This window comes from Pan troglodytes, chromosome 1, assembly GCF_028858775.2.
Source record: "Pan troglodytes isolate AG18354 chromosome 1, NHGRI_mPanTro3-v2.0_pri, whole genome shotgun sequence".
NCBI lineage: Eukaryota > Metazoa > Chordata > Mammalia > Primates > Hominidae > Pan > Pan troglodytes.
In genome coordinates this window covers 81,083,515-81,098,428 of record NC_072398.2, presented here as the reverse complement: position 1 = coordinate 81,098,428, position 14,914 = coordinate 81,083,515, and the positions used below count along the sequence as shown (strand labels likewise).

Here is a 14,914-nt window from a genome sequence, read left to right as displayed (position 1 = left end):
TGTATTTTAGCGGAGACGGGATTTCACTGTGTTGGCCAGGATGGTCTTGATCTCCTGATCTCGTGATCCACCTGCCTCGGCCTCCCAAAATGCTGGGATTACAGGCGTAAGCCACTGTGCCCGACCCAGAATTTTTTAAAGATAGCATATGATGTGGTCTGTGTGTGGATTCTTGCTCGTTTAGTCATAAACAGGAATTACAAATTTATTTTGGCCTATGTAGAATTATTATAGCTAAATTGAGCTTTGTAGAAAAATTGCTGGAGAAGAACTCTGTTGTGCACCATATCAAAGCAAACCTTTCAAAGCCCCAAATCCAAATTATAGCTTCCTTAAATGGGATAAAGGTCTAGTCTAGTCTAGTCAGATAGATACAGGCCATTTATAGGTTAGAAACAAGTGGAGAGACCAGGTGTGGTAGCTCATGCCTGTAATCCCAGCACTTTGGGAGGCCGAGGTGGGTAGATTACCTGAGGTCAGGAGTTTGAGACCAGCCTGGACAACATGGTGAAACTCCATTTCTACCAAAATAAATTTGTTGTGCGTGGTGGCATGTGCCTGTAATCCCAGCTATTTGGGAGGCTGAGGCAGGAGAACTGCATGAACCCAGTAGGCAGAGGTTGCAGTGAGCCGAGATCACTCCACTGCACTCCAGCTTGGGCGACAGAGTGAGCCTCTGTCTCAGAAAAAAGAAAGAAAGAAAGAAACAAGTGGAAATATTAGGTCAATGGCCATTTTTGGGGAAACCAAAGAAGAGAACAGAGAAACATGGAGGTCAGTGAAGAAGTGACCAGTCCCAGGAGAAAAAATGCACAAGGATCATTACCAGGACAAGAAATAAGTTGGGACTAGAAGACAGATTTGTAGCAGGCAGATAAAGTGCCACCAAATTAGATATAAAAATGATCCAGAGTCCAGGACAAAAATACTGTATGTATTGTAGAGGCAGGATGTGAGGTTAGAACCAAGTGGACCTTTGTTGCGTCAACTGTAGCTGTTTTTGTTGTTCTTCTGTCTCACTGGAATTAAGTCGTTAGGAGAATAACCTGTAATCTTTCAGAAGAAAACAAGAATAGGGTTTGTAGTTTGAGGAGATGACAAAGTACAATTTTCCTGTGGCAGTTTATAATACCTTGTTGAATTTTTATCATCGTTGTTTTTAAAATTCAACCCAAGGTATTTATTGTATTCAATTTTCAGTTTGGGTCATGTTGACAAAAGCTAATTCTCCAGGCATTTATCTACATTTACAAATTATGTATGTTTGTGATATCTTTTTAAAGGATGTAATATGTGTGTATGTTAACTGCTTTAAAATTTCAAGCTGCTAGCAGAACTGTTATTTAGTCTGTTATGTCTGGTTGAATTTTTTAATTCAATACTTGCTTTTCCTAGTTAACAGCTATGTGGTGACTTCTCTTCTGAGCCTGATTTTGTTTTTAATCCAAGGAGAAAAAAGCCACCATACAAGCAGCTTTCAAAGCAGATAAATTCCTATTTAAAAAGCACTGGAAATAATTGAATAAATGGTTCATAAGATTATCACAACTAAATCTTGATTTTTTTCAAGTTTTAGAGCATCACTACATGTACTGAGATCTTGCTGTTTGCCACTTCACCAAGTGGGTTCTGGGATGGAGATTTATGTCTTCATAAAACATTTGGTAACTCAATAGAGAGGGTTGACACTCCAATGACATTGATGGTATTTTTCTGCTTTTTTAGCAAAATTTGACATATATGGCCTTTCTCATAGATTTCTTTTGAAGTGTGAAGTGACAAACTTTATGGCTGTATAATAATGCTTTATTTTATATTGCTAAAAGCATTACTATTATGCTGACTATAAATAAGGTGTCTGTACCTACCTGAAAAGAAAGCAGTGTGCCACTGAGCATCACCATTTGTTTGTCAATGAATACTACCCTATTGGTACTGGATCATTTTCTAGGAAGAACTAACAGTGAGTGAGTATGATGTTATGAGTTATTAAATCTTAACTACCAATTGGGTAATTGAATAAAATGCTTTATAAATAGAAACCATCGTAACAAGAAATTAGTACCTGGCGTTATTGATTTCTGAAACAGTAAACCAAATTTTTTACTCTTAGTATCTGGAGAGGCTGAAAGTTTATTTGGTAGTTTGTATAATTTCATGCTAGTGTCAGAAATTCTCTATGCTCCTACCACCAAATCTAACTATTGACATCTCTGTGCATATTTTCTGCCTCCCTTTGATTATGATTAATGAGGTTTTTATGCACCTATTCAAAACCAATTCCTCCTCTGATACACTGGAACTTACCTCCTTTAGTTTACTCAGGGACATCATTCCTGTGGTTTTCTGCTTTTTTTTAAGCATCATCTTTCTCTCTCCTTCAGTTAAACATTCTCCATCAGAATACAGACGTGTATATTAGCTCCCAAACTAAAACCACAAACTTCTCTTGATTATTATTATTATTATTTTTTGGTGGATCTTCCTCTGTTGCCCGGGCTGGAGTGCAATGGTGCAGTCGTGGCTTACTGCAGCCTTGACCTCCCTGGCTCAAGTGATCCTCCTACCTCAGCCTCCCGAGGGGCCACAAGTGTGCATCACCATGCCTGGCTAATTTTGATTTTTTGTGGAAACAGGATCTCACTGTGTTGCCCAGGCTGGTTTCAAACTCCCGAGCTCAAAGTGATACTCTCGCCTTGGTCTCCCAAAGTGCTGGGATTACAGGTGTGAGTCATGGTGCCCTTCCTGCCTTCCCTTGATTCTTTATAACCCTGACAATGATTATCCAATTTATCTGTTCTCCACTAATAGCAAGAGTTGTACAAAGAATATATATACTTTGTGTCTCTACTTCATCACCTCCCCTTTCTCTTAAACCTGCTGCTATCAGATTTTGGTCCTTATTATTTAACTAAAATAGCTCTTGTCGAGGTCATCAATGACTTCCGTTGTACAAAATCCAGTGATTAGCCCTTAGTATCTTTTTTAGTATACTAGCAGCATTTCACACAACTGCTTACTCCATCCTTTTTGATACAATTTCACGACTTAGCTTACAGAGCTCTGATCATTCAGTTCTCCAGCTCTCTCTCTCTGGCTTTTCCTTCTTACTCTTTCTAGAGGTTCTTTTTCCTCTTAAACATTTGACTGCCTCAAGATTCAGTTCTTAGACCTCTTCTGTGTCATCCTTTACTCTTTAGGGGGCTTAAAATGACATCCAAATTTATATCTCTGAATTGTAGACTTTTGTATTCAGTCCCTACCTAATTTCTCCACTTGGATGTCTATTCATTCTTTCCCCCAACACTACTTGTTCCTCCATTGTTCCCTACCGTAATAAATGGTTACTTATTTTTCCCGTTACCTAGGCCAAAAACTTTGGGATCACTCTGCATCCAAACTATCAGCAAATTCTACTGCTTTTACCTTTAAAATGTATTGCACATTCCTATACGCTTTCCCCCTGAGTATTTGCACTTGCTCTTTTCTCCACCTGGAACACTCTTCCTCCAGGTATCCATGTGGTTTACTCACTTATTTCCTCGAGGTGTTTGTTCAAGTGGTGCCTTATGAGAGAAGCTTTCCTGAGTTGCCATATATAAAATAACCCTTGCCCTGTCATCACTATTCACTATCCCCTTTACCTTACCCTGCCAATTTAATTCATAGCAGTTATCCCCACGTGACACAAACACATATGTTCAACATCATGTGTGCCTGTGTATTCGCAAATGTCTGTTTTTCTCTCAGAACATTAACTCCACAAGAATAAGGACTGTTTTGTTCAATATTTTATTTATCCCTAGAGCCTAAAACAATGCCTCATACATAGAAGACATTCAGTAAATATCTCTTTGCAGAATTTAATGTTATTTTTCTACTTTTCATCTGTGATCACTTCAGATAAAGGTTAGGAAAATATTGATTATGTAAATCTTTTTGAACTTAAAAAATTTTTTTAAATGACAATTCTAACATGAAATATTTAGCTGAAGAATATATAACTTTCACTTTTTTAGAGCTCTTCTCAATAAATTCTGAGTTGTTTCTAAATGCATACGTTTTTATCATTTTAATTGAATTTTGTTATTTGATTGAATTAACAAAGCAGCTTAAATTTTTGTGTATAAATCAGATGAGTTAACTGATTGTTTTCAATTTCTGTTTCTTTCCTAGTATCATTTTGTTCTATGTTCATTTTGAAATCTTTTGCTTATGGAGGACTTTTTATTTCCATTTGGTTTAATTACTTAAATATTCCTAGAGAAATATATGTATCTAATTCATCGTAGTTAAATAGAAGCATTTGGTTGTGTATGTATTGTCTCATAATTTAATGACCAGTAATTTTTTTATCAGTAATTTGTTTATAGTAGTCCTCTATGAGACATGTGTTTTGTTTATATCCTTCTTCTTTTTTAATGTATAATCAAATTCTTATTATTTTCTATTTTATTACTGTCTTTTCACCTTTCTTTTCCTATTTGTGTCAGAATTTTTAAGGGGCCCTGAGATAGCTTTGCTTCGTAAGCGCCTGCAACAACTGAGGCTTAAGAAGGCTGAGCAGCAGAGGCAGCAAGAGCTAGCTGCACATACCCAGCAACAGCCTTCCACTTCTGATCAGTCTTCTCATGAGGGCTCTTCACAGGACCCTCATGCTTCAGGTTATTAATGTCAAGTGTCCTTAAGCAGCTGATAGAATTGTTTTTTAATACTGCTACTGTGTAATAAGGTGCTTCCCTTTTCCCATTCAAAAAGAGAGCTAATGCGCTTGCAGCTTACCCCTCCCTTCCTTGCATATGGTGGTATTCAACATCACGTGTTAGGGGGACAGATTGGCAGCAGCATCTTCCAGAGAGATGAATATAAAATAATCAATTTTAAAAGTTGTAATATATTTGGAGAGGGGCAAATATTTATTACTTTTAAAGCTGATGACCTCTTTTTGAATAATTAGTGAATTTAGAGCCTGCATTGATCTTTCTATTGAAAGTTTGCATATGCTGAAATGAATCTATGCTTTATGGCTCCTAGCTCTTCTTCTTCTTCCTCTTTGAATGTTAGCCAATATTCCTAAAACCTAGTAATGCTAGATTTTAGAATTATAGTATTATTTGGCCATACTAGCATGCTGACTAAATTATTTCCTTCTGTCATTGTTTGAAATTTTTCAATATTTGCTTTCTTATTCCTCTATACATAATCAACTTTCTGATGTGTAGGGCAGCAAAAGTACTCCACAGTCTCATGTTCTTATTATGCTATAAAACTGTGATAACATAGTAAAAATTGTCACTCTTTTTTTCTCAATGAGTGTTTTAATGCCCTGTCATCTTATGACCAGAAAGTTCATGATGCTCAATAAACATTTGTTAAAAGAATTAATGAAAGATATATTAATAGCACAAAATAATTTGTCAACTTAGTTATTTCAAGATGGGTAATAGATACTGTAAATCCTATAGTATTATATAAATACTATAGTAGGTGTAATAAGTTATTTAGGAACAAGAATGTCTAGGTTCTCATACTAATCAGTTTATAATGCTTTGTTTGATGTGCTTTCTTCTGCTACCCTAAAGAGTGATGAGTTTGGGCTTTGAGAGTTCTAATTTGATTATTTGGAACTAATTTATATATTGGTAGAATTGGACAACCTTTACTTTATAAATATCTGTTCTAGTAAGTGCTGTGGTAACAAAAGCACATTTTATATGTGGTAAAATTAAATAAATTTAAGTCATTGTAATATAGACATGATGTTTGGGATAAATCATAAACTTGATTTTTAATTCAATGTTACATTAATAGAGGGAGTATCAGGCAGAGGCCTCTGATTTTTTTTTTCCTATGGGGAAATATTTTCCTCTACTTTAACAATTAACAAGAAAATTTGACCAGATTACAATAATGACATTTAATAATAAAACATTTTTGGGTTTTTTTTTTTTGCTGTATATAAGCGTCTAGCAAACATGTTTTGAAGGTTAAAAAATCATGAAACCTAAAAGTCAATAGAAAGAAAAATAAAATGTCCCTACATATATAATTATTTTTGAAATACTAAAATTTAGCAGATTACAAACTTAGTATTAAAATGATCTTGAGTATAAAACAAAACTGTCTAACAGGAAAGAAGTATACATTGTAGATGTTGGAAAAATATTTTGAGATTCACTAATCTTTTGTAACTAGTTCACGAATTTGAATTGAAGCAAGCTCTTTTTAGAATCAGAAAGCTTTAGAGTGAATGTGTGGTTTCTGTGAAGTAAGATGCTGTCTTTCCAACTCTAAGTGTTTTCTAATTAAATATCTAGTTTGGCAACAATAGAAATTAAATTTATGAAATTCAACAGGAGGGTAGGTTTTAATTGAGTAACAATTATAAAACTTTATCTTATACATAATAATTAAATGCAGTTTTGTATATGGACATTAATTGATTCATTCTTTTATGATAGATGTTACTACTATCTACCCATACAGAAAGCACCAAAATTAGCCTCCTAGATTTTAATTTATTAATAATAGAAGAATGTGCATTTCTCATATGTAAGAAGCATATTTTTCCTTTATACTTTGGTATCTTTAGAGTATCAGTTAGTGGTGATAGTGCCAGTAAAACATATTTCTGTTGTCTTCTCACCTGTTTAAGTCTTTTAGCTATAAGATGTTCAAAGGAGACATTACTATGATTTGGAAACCAAGAAATTTTAAAAAGTATAGAAAGAATTTCTGAATTACATTGTTTGGCAACCATTTTATTCTCTTTTCAAAATATATAGAACTCATGGGAATATTCTGTGAAATCAGTAATACCTAATTCCTGTAGGAAAGTGAGATCAAACCTTGAAACCACTTTGTAGAAATAATCACCTACATTTTTAGTGGGATCAAATGGGAAGGGGCCTGATGCTGGTTTAGGATAATCCCAGATGGAATATTATCTATTTAGTTGCTGATATTTCTTGGCCATTGAAGACTAAAACACCATTCTAAGGCACCAAATGATATCACCTTAAGTTTCAAACTGTTTAAAATGAGCTGTATAAAATAGGTGTTAGAAGATGTTAAACAGTGGTTTTCTATTTATTTTTGGTTGTTCACTCTTTGTCATCAGTCTTATGTGGAAATTCCAATAGAAAGTATATTAAAGTAGCACTGTTGGGACTTAAACATGAAACAAGGAGCGACTACCCACCTGCTTGCTCCTCCTGCTACCCCTAAAGCTCCTCTGCTCCCTGAAGCCCAGTTTGAAAATCAGTGCTTTAAAAGAATTTTTGACACCTGTAAATGATAATTCTTTAGAACTAATTTCCAAAAATATGGTTTTAAAAAATTAGAATATATCATTTAAAAATATTTTCACTTGTTAGTTTTTTAAAAGTATATCTTTTCTAGGAAATACACCACAACTCATTTAGGAAATAAACCATAACTTGTTTTCTAGACTTTTAGGAAATATGCAGGAACTCATAAAATCCTTTGAAATTTTTTTTAACCAAAAAGAAATGAATTTGCCTTTATCACATCAGTGCCTGGGAATTAGATTGGCTGAACTCTTGTCCCTGGCTTTATGACTAGATGACCTTGGGCAGGTCATTTGACTGCTTTATGCCTCAGTTTCCCAATTATTGATTTATTTAGATAGTGTAGCTTGCTGTAATTTACAGAGACCATGTAAGGATGGGTTAAGACAATACAGTATATATGAAGTTATCTACCTGAGGAGAGCAGTACACATGATAATGTACTCTCTCTTTTTTTTTTTTTTTCTTTTTTGAGATGGAGTCTCGCTTTGTCGCCCAAGCTGGAGTGCAGTGGTGCTATCTTGGCTCACTGCAACCTCCACCTCCCGGGTTCAAGTGATTCTCTTGCCTCAGCCTTCCAAGTAGCTGGGATTACAGGCATGTGCCACTATGCCCGGCTAATCTTTTGTATTTTTGGTAAAGATGGGATTTCACCGTGTCAGCCAGGATGGTCTTGATCTCCTAACCTTGTGATCCGCCCACCTCAGCCACCCAAAGTTCTGGGATTACAGGTGTGAACCACCATGCCCAGCCAATAATGTACTATCTTAATTGTAGTATGTTGTTTGCTACTTAAAAATGACCTCATATAAAGGCCCCCATAAGGTTGATAGCATTCAGGGTTTTGAATGAGCTATATGTACATGTATCAGATGAATGTCCTAAACAGGTATGGCAGAGGCATTCAGCATATGGCTGATTTTAAGCCCAACTCTTTTTTTCCATTTCAGGTCCCCTGAAGTCATGGGTTGCTGGCTCCTGCTCAGAGTGACAGCACCCTGTGGAGTCTGCTGGTACTGACCTAACCACCACAGAGCCCCACTGGAGCATGGAGCCAGCCTAGAGAGGGTCAGGTAGGAACTGTTTTTTCACTTTATGGCACGGTTTTACTAATTGGAAAAAAGTAATTTTTATACCCCAAAAGGGTATAAAACATTGGTGATTATTTTTGAAAAAGGGCTTTTCAAAACTGAGCCATATTGGAAAAAATCAGCACTTACCCAATCCTGTGCAAGCAGGCTCTAAACAACACCAGATTTCCCTCAGAGTCCATAATGACAGTCACATGGCAGCACTTCTCAGATGGATGCATTGGATCTATGTGTTTGATGTTTATAAATAGTTAATAAATTAGATATGATATTAGTCTAGTTCTGCCAGCAGTCCTTAACTACCTTGAATGACAGAGTCCAAAGCAAAACAGTGATGAGTCGTTTAGAAGTTTAAACATAATAATACGCTCCAGATGTTTCAGAACAGCTTTGTACCATTATTTTTCATTCAATACCATATGTCTGAAAAATAGGCAAGTAATGATAACATTAAATGACCCATTCCTATGTGCTGTCTGAATATTTTACATGGATTATCTCATTACATCTTCAGAAGAACATTATGTAGTAGATATTGTGATTATCCTCATTTTACAGATGGAGAAACTGAGACTTAGACAAGTTAAATAACTTGCCCAGGGTTACAATATTACTGAGTAGAAAAACCACATTTGAACCCAGGAAGTGTGGCTGAAGAATCTTTGTGATTTACCTGTTAGACTATAATTGTCTATTTTTTCTACAGTGGAGATAATTCTGGTGTCAAGGGGCTAAAGAATTTTCTCAAGACCAAACAACACATTTTTTGGAAATACACAGTAATTGACCATGAGACATGCTGAGCTTAGTACTGAGTGAGCTTTTGCTTAAAGTGTATCTTTACCTTAAAAAAAAGTTACAATTCTAAACACTTCAAATAAGCTGACCAACCATATTACATGTTACAATAAACTACCATTGGACCATATATTCAGGTTTTTAGTTTGTGATTGTATTCTCTAGAAGGTATTTCCCAGAGAGGTAGAGTAGAATATGCCAGTAACTGAGGCAGTCAGCTTAAACTAGTAAGTACTTTTTAAAATATTAGCTATTCTAATGGTTACTATGTTAATATTTGAAAATATTTATGTAAGATAGGAGTTCTAGGTATTGTATTTATGAACAGTGGTTAAAAAAAGTGTCACTTAAAATGTTCATATGATAGGAAAATAATCCTTCCCAAAGGAGTTGTGTGTTCCCAAGATTACAAATAGAATGAAAGCAGTGACCAGGAAGGATTTCTTCATAAAATTAATCTTCAAGATGGGAGGAACAGCAAATGCCTCAGAAATACACAATGTCTATGGCAGACTAAAACCAAAAAGGAAACCCTTTTAGTTTAATACTTTCTGTCTTAACATAGCTTTAATATTTTAAATACTTCAAGAGTTTGAAAATACAGTTTTGTAGAAATGACAGCATTCTAGATCTTTCATTAATAGTTTTTTTCCCGTGACTTATTCTTTCTTAAATTTTATTAAAAATAAGATGCATTTTATCTCAACAAGATTTGTACATTTCATGGTATTTTTTAGAAAAAATAAATGTTTGAAGATAAGATTTCTTGGAGAGTTTATAGTTTTCTTACAGCTCTTAATTGTTAAATGAGGGCACAATGAAATGTGTAACAAATCCAAATGGATGAAAAATATTTTTCACAGATTTTTAGGAGAGTTTCCCAATATTTATTTCACTGTGAGTCACATTTTTCTTGTTTTTTTAAAGAGTTTAATTTTTTTTCTAAAGACCAATTTATCTGTTCTTTAAAAACAACATAGATGGTAGTGTTGAATCCAACTGTGAAATGGATAAATGAGAAGGCATCTTAAGAAAGTAAAGCACAAATAGATTAGGGAACTGATTGAAATGCTATTGTTCCCACTTTCTTTTTTGTGTACTAAAGATTTAACTGTTCTAATGAAAAAGAGGTGATAAGTAAGGGTAAGTAAAAGCTGTTATTCAAATAATGATCATGTTTTGTCAAAATCTAGTAAGAGAAAAATACATGAACAAACTGGTGATACTAGAAGATGGAAGATTTAAAGTTGATTCAAATGGTACCACTAGCAGGATTCAGACTTTTAAATGTACAAATGCAAGCAATCAAATCCTATAAAATCAATGTGAATCCAGGATATATTGGAAAACTCAGCTATCCAGCTAAGGACAATCTTAAAATACCTACTTTTTGGGAAAAATATGCCATTATGAGCAGAAACTGGTGTTGGCCAAAAGTATTTTGTTAACATTTGCTAAGAACTAGAGCACAGGATATTAGAAACTGAGAATTATTCTTATTGGTTGGGGAGAGTTGCGCTTATTACCTATGTTTCTCTTTTACTGTAGCCCTACTGGAACACCTATTCCCCAGTGTCTTGCTTAGGTTACTAGATCCCCAGGCTGATTAGAGAGTAAGGAGAAGCTTGGGCCTAAAAATGTTGTTAATTATTGTCAGAATCAAGTTTAGAATTAAAACTTACTAACTTCTGATGAGTGCTCTTTCCATTTTATTATGCTGCCTGCCTTAATACCAGTGTTTTTCAAACAGTAGAAACCGCTTATAAAATAAATTCTTACATAGAAACCCAGCATATTAAAAAGATAAGAACGAAGCTGTTCTATTTGAAGCCAAGGTAGAAAGTGTAAAGCCCAGATCATTAAGTCTTCTCTCTCTTTTCCTTTCCCTACCAGGTAACGCTAAAGAAACTTGAGCCTTTACATAGTATAGTTTTAATATGCACAATATACTGTAGAGTTTTTAAAGTCATGCATGTTTCTGTAATGGTAATTACCTCATTGAATATTTTTCTTATAAACCATTTTCTTTGTATAATATCTTGATATTAGCTCCTTGTTCAGCCCACAGTACAGCAAACAACATCTCTCAAAGTATAGTGAGCATTTCATTTCATGCTTCGAATCCTCCAGGGCAGGATGAAAACCATCTTAAGGAGCTGGAGAGGGAGTTTGAGAAGGGCAAGGAGTCTTGTATGTAGTGAACTAGATACCCCATTTCTAATATATCTACCTTGCACCTTGTGCCTCTGGTATACGAATTTGATAAAAGGTGTATGCATGGAAATAGAAGAATAGTTTCTCAACTCATTCTCAAAGTTACTAAATGCTTGCCTGGAATAACATATCTTAAGCACATGGCCCTGCTTACTCACTGCTTGGGAATCACACCACAGTACTTACTTCTATTCTGCAGCCTTATACATTTGTTTCTTAAGCTTAGAGATGATCATGACATTGCTGTGCAGTTTTCTGCTGCTTACTTTTAAGTTGAAATCTCATTTTTGTTTCAGATTCTCCTTCTTCTGTGGTTAACAAACAGCTCGGATCCATGTCACTTGACGAGCAACAGGGTGCGTGCAACAGGAGATGCGCTATGCCCATCCATCCATAGCTTTATTGCAATGCATAAACTAAGCTCTCTCACACCTTTCGTAGCATTTCATTTTGATTATGGTCTTATAGTCAGTATTTTGTGGACCAAATTACAATAGGTGGTATTGTACATAAAAGGTCTTTTTGGCCTATACAGATTATTTTCTATGTAAGCTAATTTCTCACTTTGGCCCTTGATGCCAACTTTGAACTCTCTCCCTATAACAAAATTATAATGGATATAAACTATATCCATTTTTTAAATTCTAGGTGTCTGTCATAAAATTGTGTAGAACTGTGGGTGTGAGGTTAACACTACCTCGTTGCTTATGTAGGATAAGTTATTTAAACACAGTGATATTCTATATTACTAGATTGCTTTAGTAATGATACTTGGTTTTATGTCTCACTTATCTAGTAGCCAAATTCCTGGTAGCTTTAACTAAAGACTACAGTTACGAACCCAGAGGTAAGCTCAAAAGCTGTCAGTCAGAAGCTCCCACTTCCACTTGTACTTTTCAACGTGGGAAAGGTATAGAATCAATCTCCAAGCCTTGAATAGAGCCTGATGAAATAAACGGGTTACTTATTTATCAGGCTTTATTACTAGCAGATCAAATACAGCACAGAGAAGGATTAGTAGAGGAAGACATTCTGACATGAAGGGACATCTGAAAAGGCTGGAGATAGGAAGACTAAAAACTAAAAAGGCTATTTAGTGTTAGCGCAAATGTTTTACTGTCTCACCTCAGAATTTAATGACGTATTTTAAATATATTGTGACAAAGTATGATAAGTAATCTTAGTTAAGTCTTTTAAGAATGACTTAACATGATATTCACTTTCTCTATTTAAAAAGGCAGATAGCTGGAGGTGGTGGCACACGCCTGTAATCCCAGCTACTTGGGAGGCTGGGGCGGGAGGATCACTTGAACCCAGAAGTTTGAGACCAGCCTTGTCAATATAGCGAGACCCCGTCTCTTAAAAAAAAAAAAATTAATTAGCTGGGTGTGGTGGTGCATGCCTGTAGTCCCAGCTAATAGGGAGGCTAAGGCAGGAGGATTGCTAGAGCACGGGAGTTCAAGGATCCAGCGAGCTATGATCGTACCACTGCACTCCAGCCTGGGTGACAGAGTGAGACCCCCATCACTTTAAAAAAAAGAAAAGAAAAGAAAAGAAAAAAGGCAGATGATTGCCTTTATATATTTTACAAATGTTCCTTTCAAAAAAATTTTTTTAAAAATTAGCACTAAAGCCATAAGATTTGGTTGACTGAAAGTTTACATATTAGATGACTCATATGTCAATAGTAATGCAGAAATTAAATATTGCTGTAGTACTTATTTGGTGTGAAATAGATGTAATTTAAACTATATTCTTAGAGAAATATTCAGAAACTAATTTTAAAGTGAATTAGAAAACTTCTTTTGTACTTCTGATCTTAAATTATTCCTTATGGGGCCAGGCGTGTGGCCCACACCTGTATTCCCAGCACTTTTGGAGGCCAAGGCAGGCAGATCACCTGAGGTCAGAAGTTTGAGACCAACCTGGCCAACATGGTGAAACCCTGTCTCTACTAAAAACAAAAATTAGCCGGATGTGGTGGCCCGTGCCTGTAGTCCCAGCTACTCAGGAGGCTGAGGCAGGAGAATCGCTTGAACCTGGGAGGCGGAGGTTACAGTGAGCCGAGATTGCGCCATTGCACTCCAGCCTGGGCAGCAGAGTGAGACTCTGTATCAAAAAAAAAAAAAAAAAAGATTATTCCTTATGGACCTGAGATGAATTTCTGATCTTAAATTACTCCTTATGGACCTGAGATGACCTGTATTACTATAAGGTTTTCTGTTCTTGAGAAAGAAAGAATGAATGAATGAATTGGTAAATTAATTTGCAAACTAAGGAATTAAGCATGTGTTATTTTATATGTTTATTACAGAGGTATTAACATGAAGAATAATTAAGGCAAAACACAACTATAGCCTACTATATTAGGCTACTGTTTATAACTACTCTATAATTAAAGGATTTTTTTTCTAAGGATATATGGATTTAATAATATATCACTATCAGAGATTTTATAGCCAAATTTATATTCTAGTTAATCACATACAATAATTTTCATAGCATTACATTTAATATTATATTCAATTTAAGTTGATAATTTACATATGATATGGGATATGAGAGGAAGAGAAAAATTATGATTAACTCCCAGAGTTTTTACATCAGTGCCTGGGTACGGTAAATGATAAGGCCATTTACTAGGGTTGAGTAGCTTGGAAATAGAAATCAGGTGGTTCTTTATCTTTTTGGCTATGTAAAGTATGATATACATTTTAGTCATGTAAGTAGAGTTGCTATGTAAGAGGTTAGTATTGAGTGGCTTTGGCAGAAGCTGCACCGTAGTAGACTATCAGAAATGTAGCTTTGTAATAAGACCTCTGAGCAGAAATGTTCTAATGGTGGAAAATGTATCTAATTAATTAAATCCTGAGTTTTTACATACCTTTTTGTTCATCAGCATTATAACTTTTAAAGTACTAGGAACTTCACATTGCAGGCTCACATTACCTAAAGATAACTTCTAAAAGTTAATAGAGACTGCCCACCACCATTTGTCTCTCCTAGATTAATGGAATAATCCCTTTACTAGTCTTCTCACATCCACTCAGGCTATAGTCTATTCTCTACCGGCAGCCAGAGTGAAACTTCAAGATGTAAATATAATCATGTGATTCATCTGCCTAAAACATTTTAATTGCTTCCCATAGCCTTTCAAAAGAACCCAAATCCATACCTTGGCTTATAAAACCTACATGACTTGATTTCTGTATCTCTAATCTCGTCTCAGGCCACTATCCCATCATTCACTAAGCTCTTGCCAAATAGACTTACTTTCATTTCTTTTACATCCCTTGTACAGGCTGTACATCCCTTGTACATGCTATTCCCTCTACCAAAACTACTTTTTTGTTGAGCAATTTCTACTCATTTTTTAAACTCACTGAGATGTTACTCTCTCAAAAATAATATAACTTCACAATCTCTAGTAAGTCTCCTCTTTTTCTTCCTTTGTGACTTGTTATTTTTCCTCATTGCATTTGTCACATTTGTAATCATACA

At 35.1% G+C, this 14,914-nt stretch overlaps 1 protein-coding gene across 26 annotated transcripts in view; it reads left to right on the top strand.

The window, feature by feature from the left end:
- DCAF6 (DDB1 and CUL4 associated factor 6) overlaps positions 1-14,914 on the top strand; it is a 138,349-nt gene that overhangs the window by 75,226 nt on the left and 48,209 nt on the right. For 11 of the 26 annotated variants that reach the window (XR_010157383.1, XM_063811620.1, XM_063811612.1 and 8 more), the window contains 2 exons: positions 4,494-4,664; positions 11,710-11,769. The exons of 7 other annotated variants lie outside the window; for them this stretch is intronic. Coding sequence is in view for 17 of the 19 variants with exons in the window: in XM_063811620.1 (XP_063667690.1) it covers positions 4,494-4,664; positions 11,710-11,769 (231 nt within the window). In the remaining 2 variants the exon portion in view is untranslated. The remainder of the gene's footprint in view (positions 1-4,493; positions 4,665-11,709; positions 11,770-14,914) is intronic. 8 more of the 26 variants (XR_010157391.1, XM_063811648.1, XM_024349914.3 and 5 more) reach the window with 1 other exon arrangement.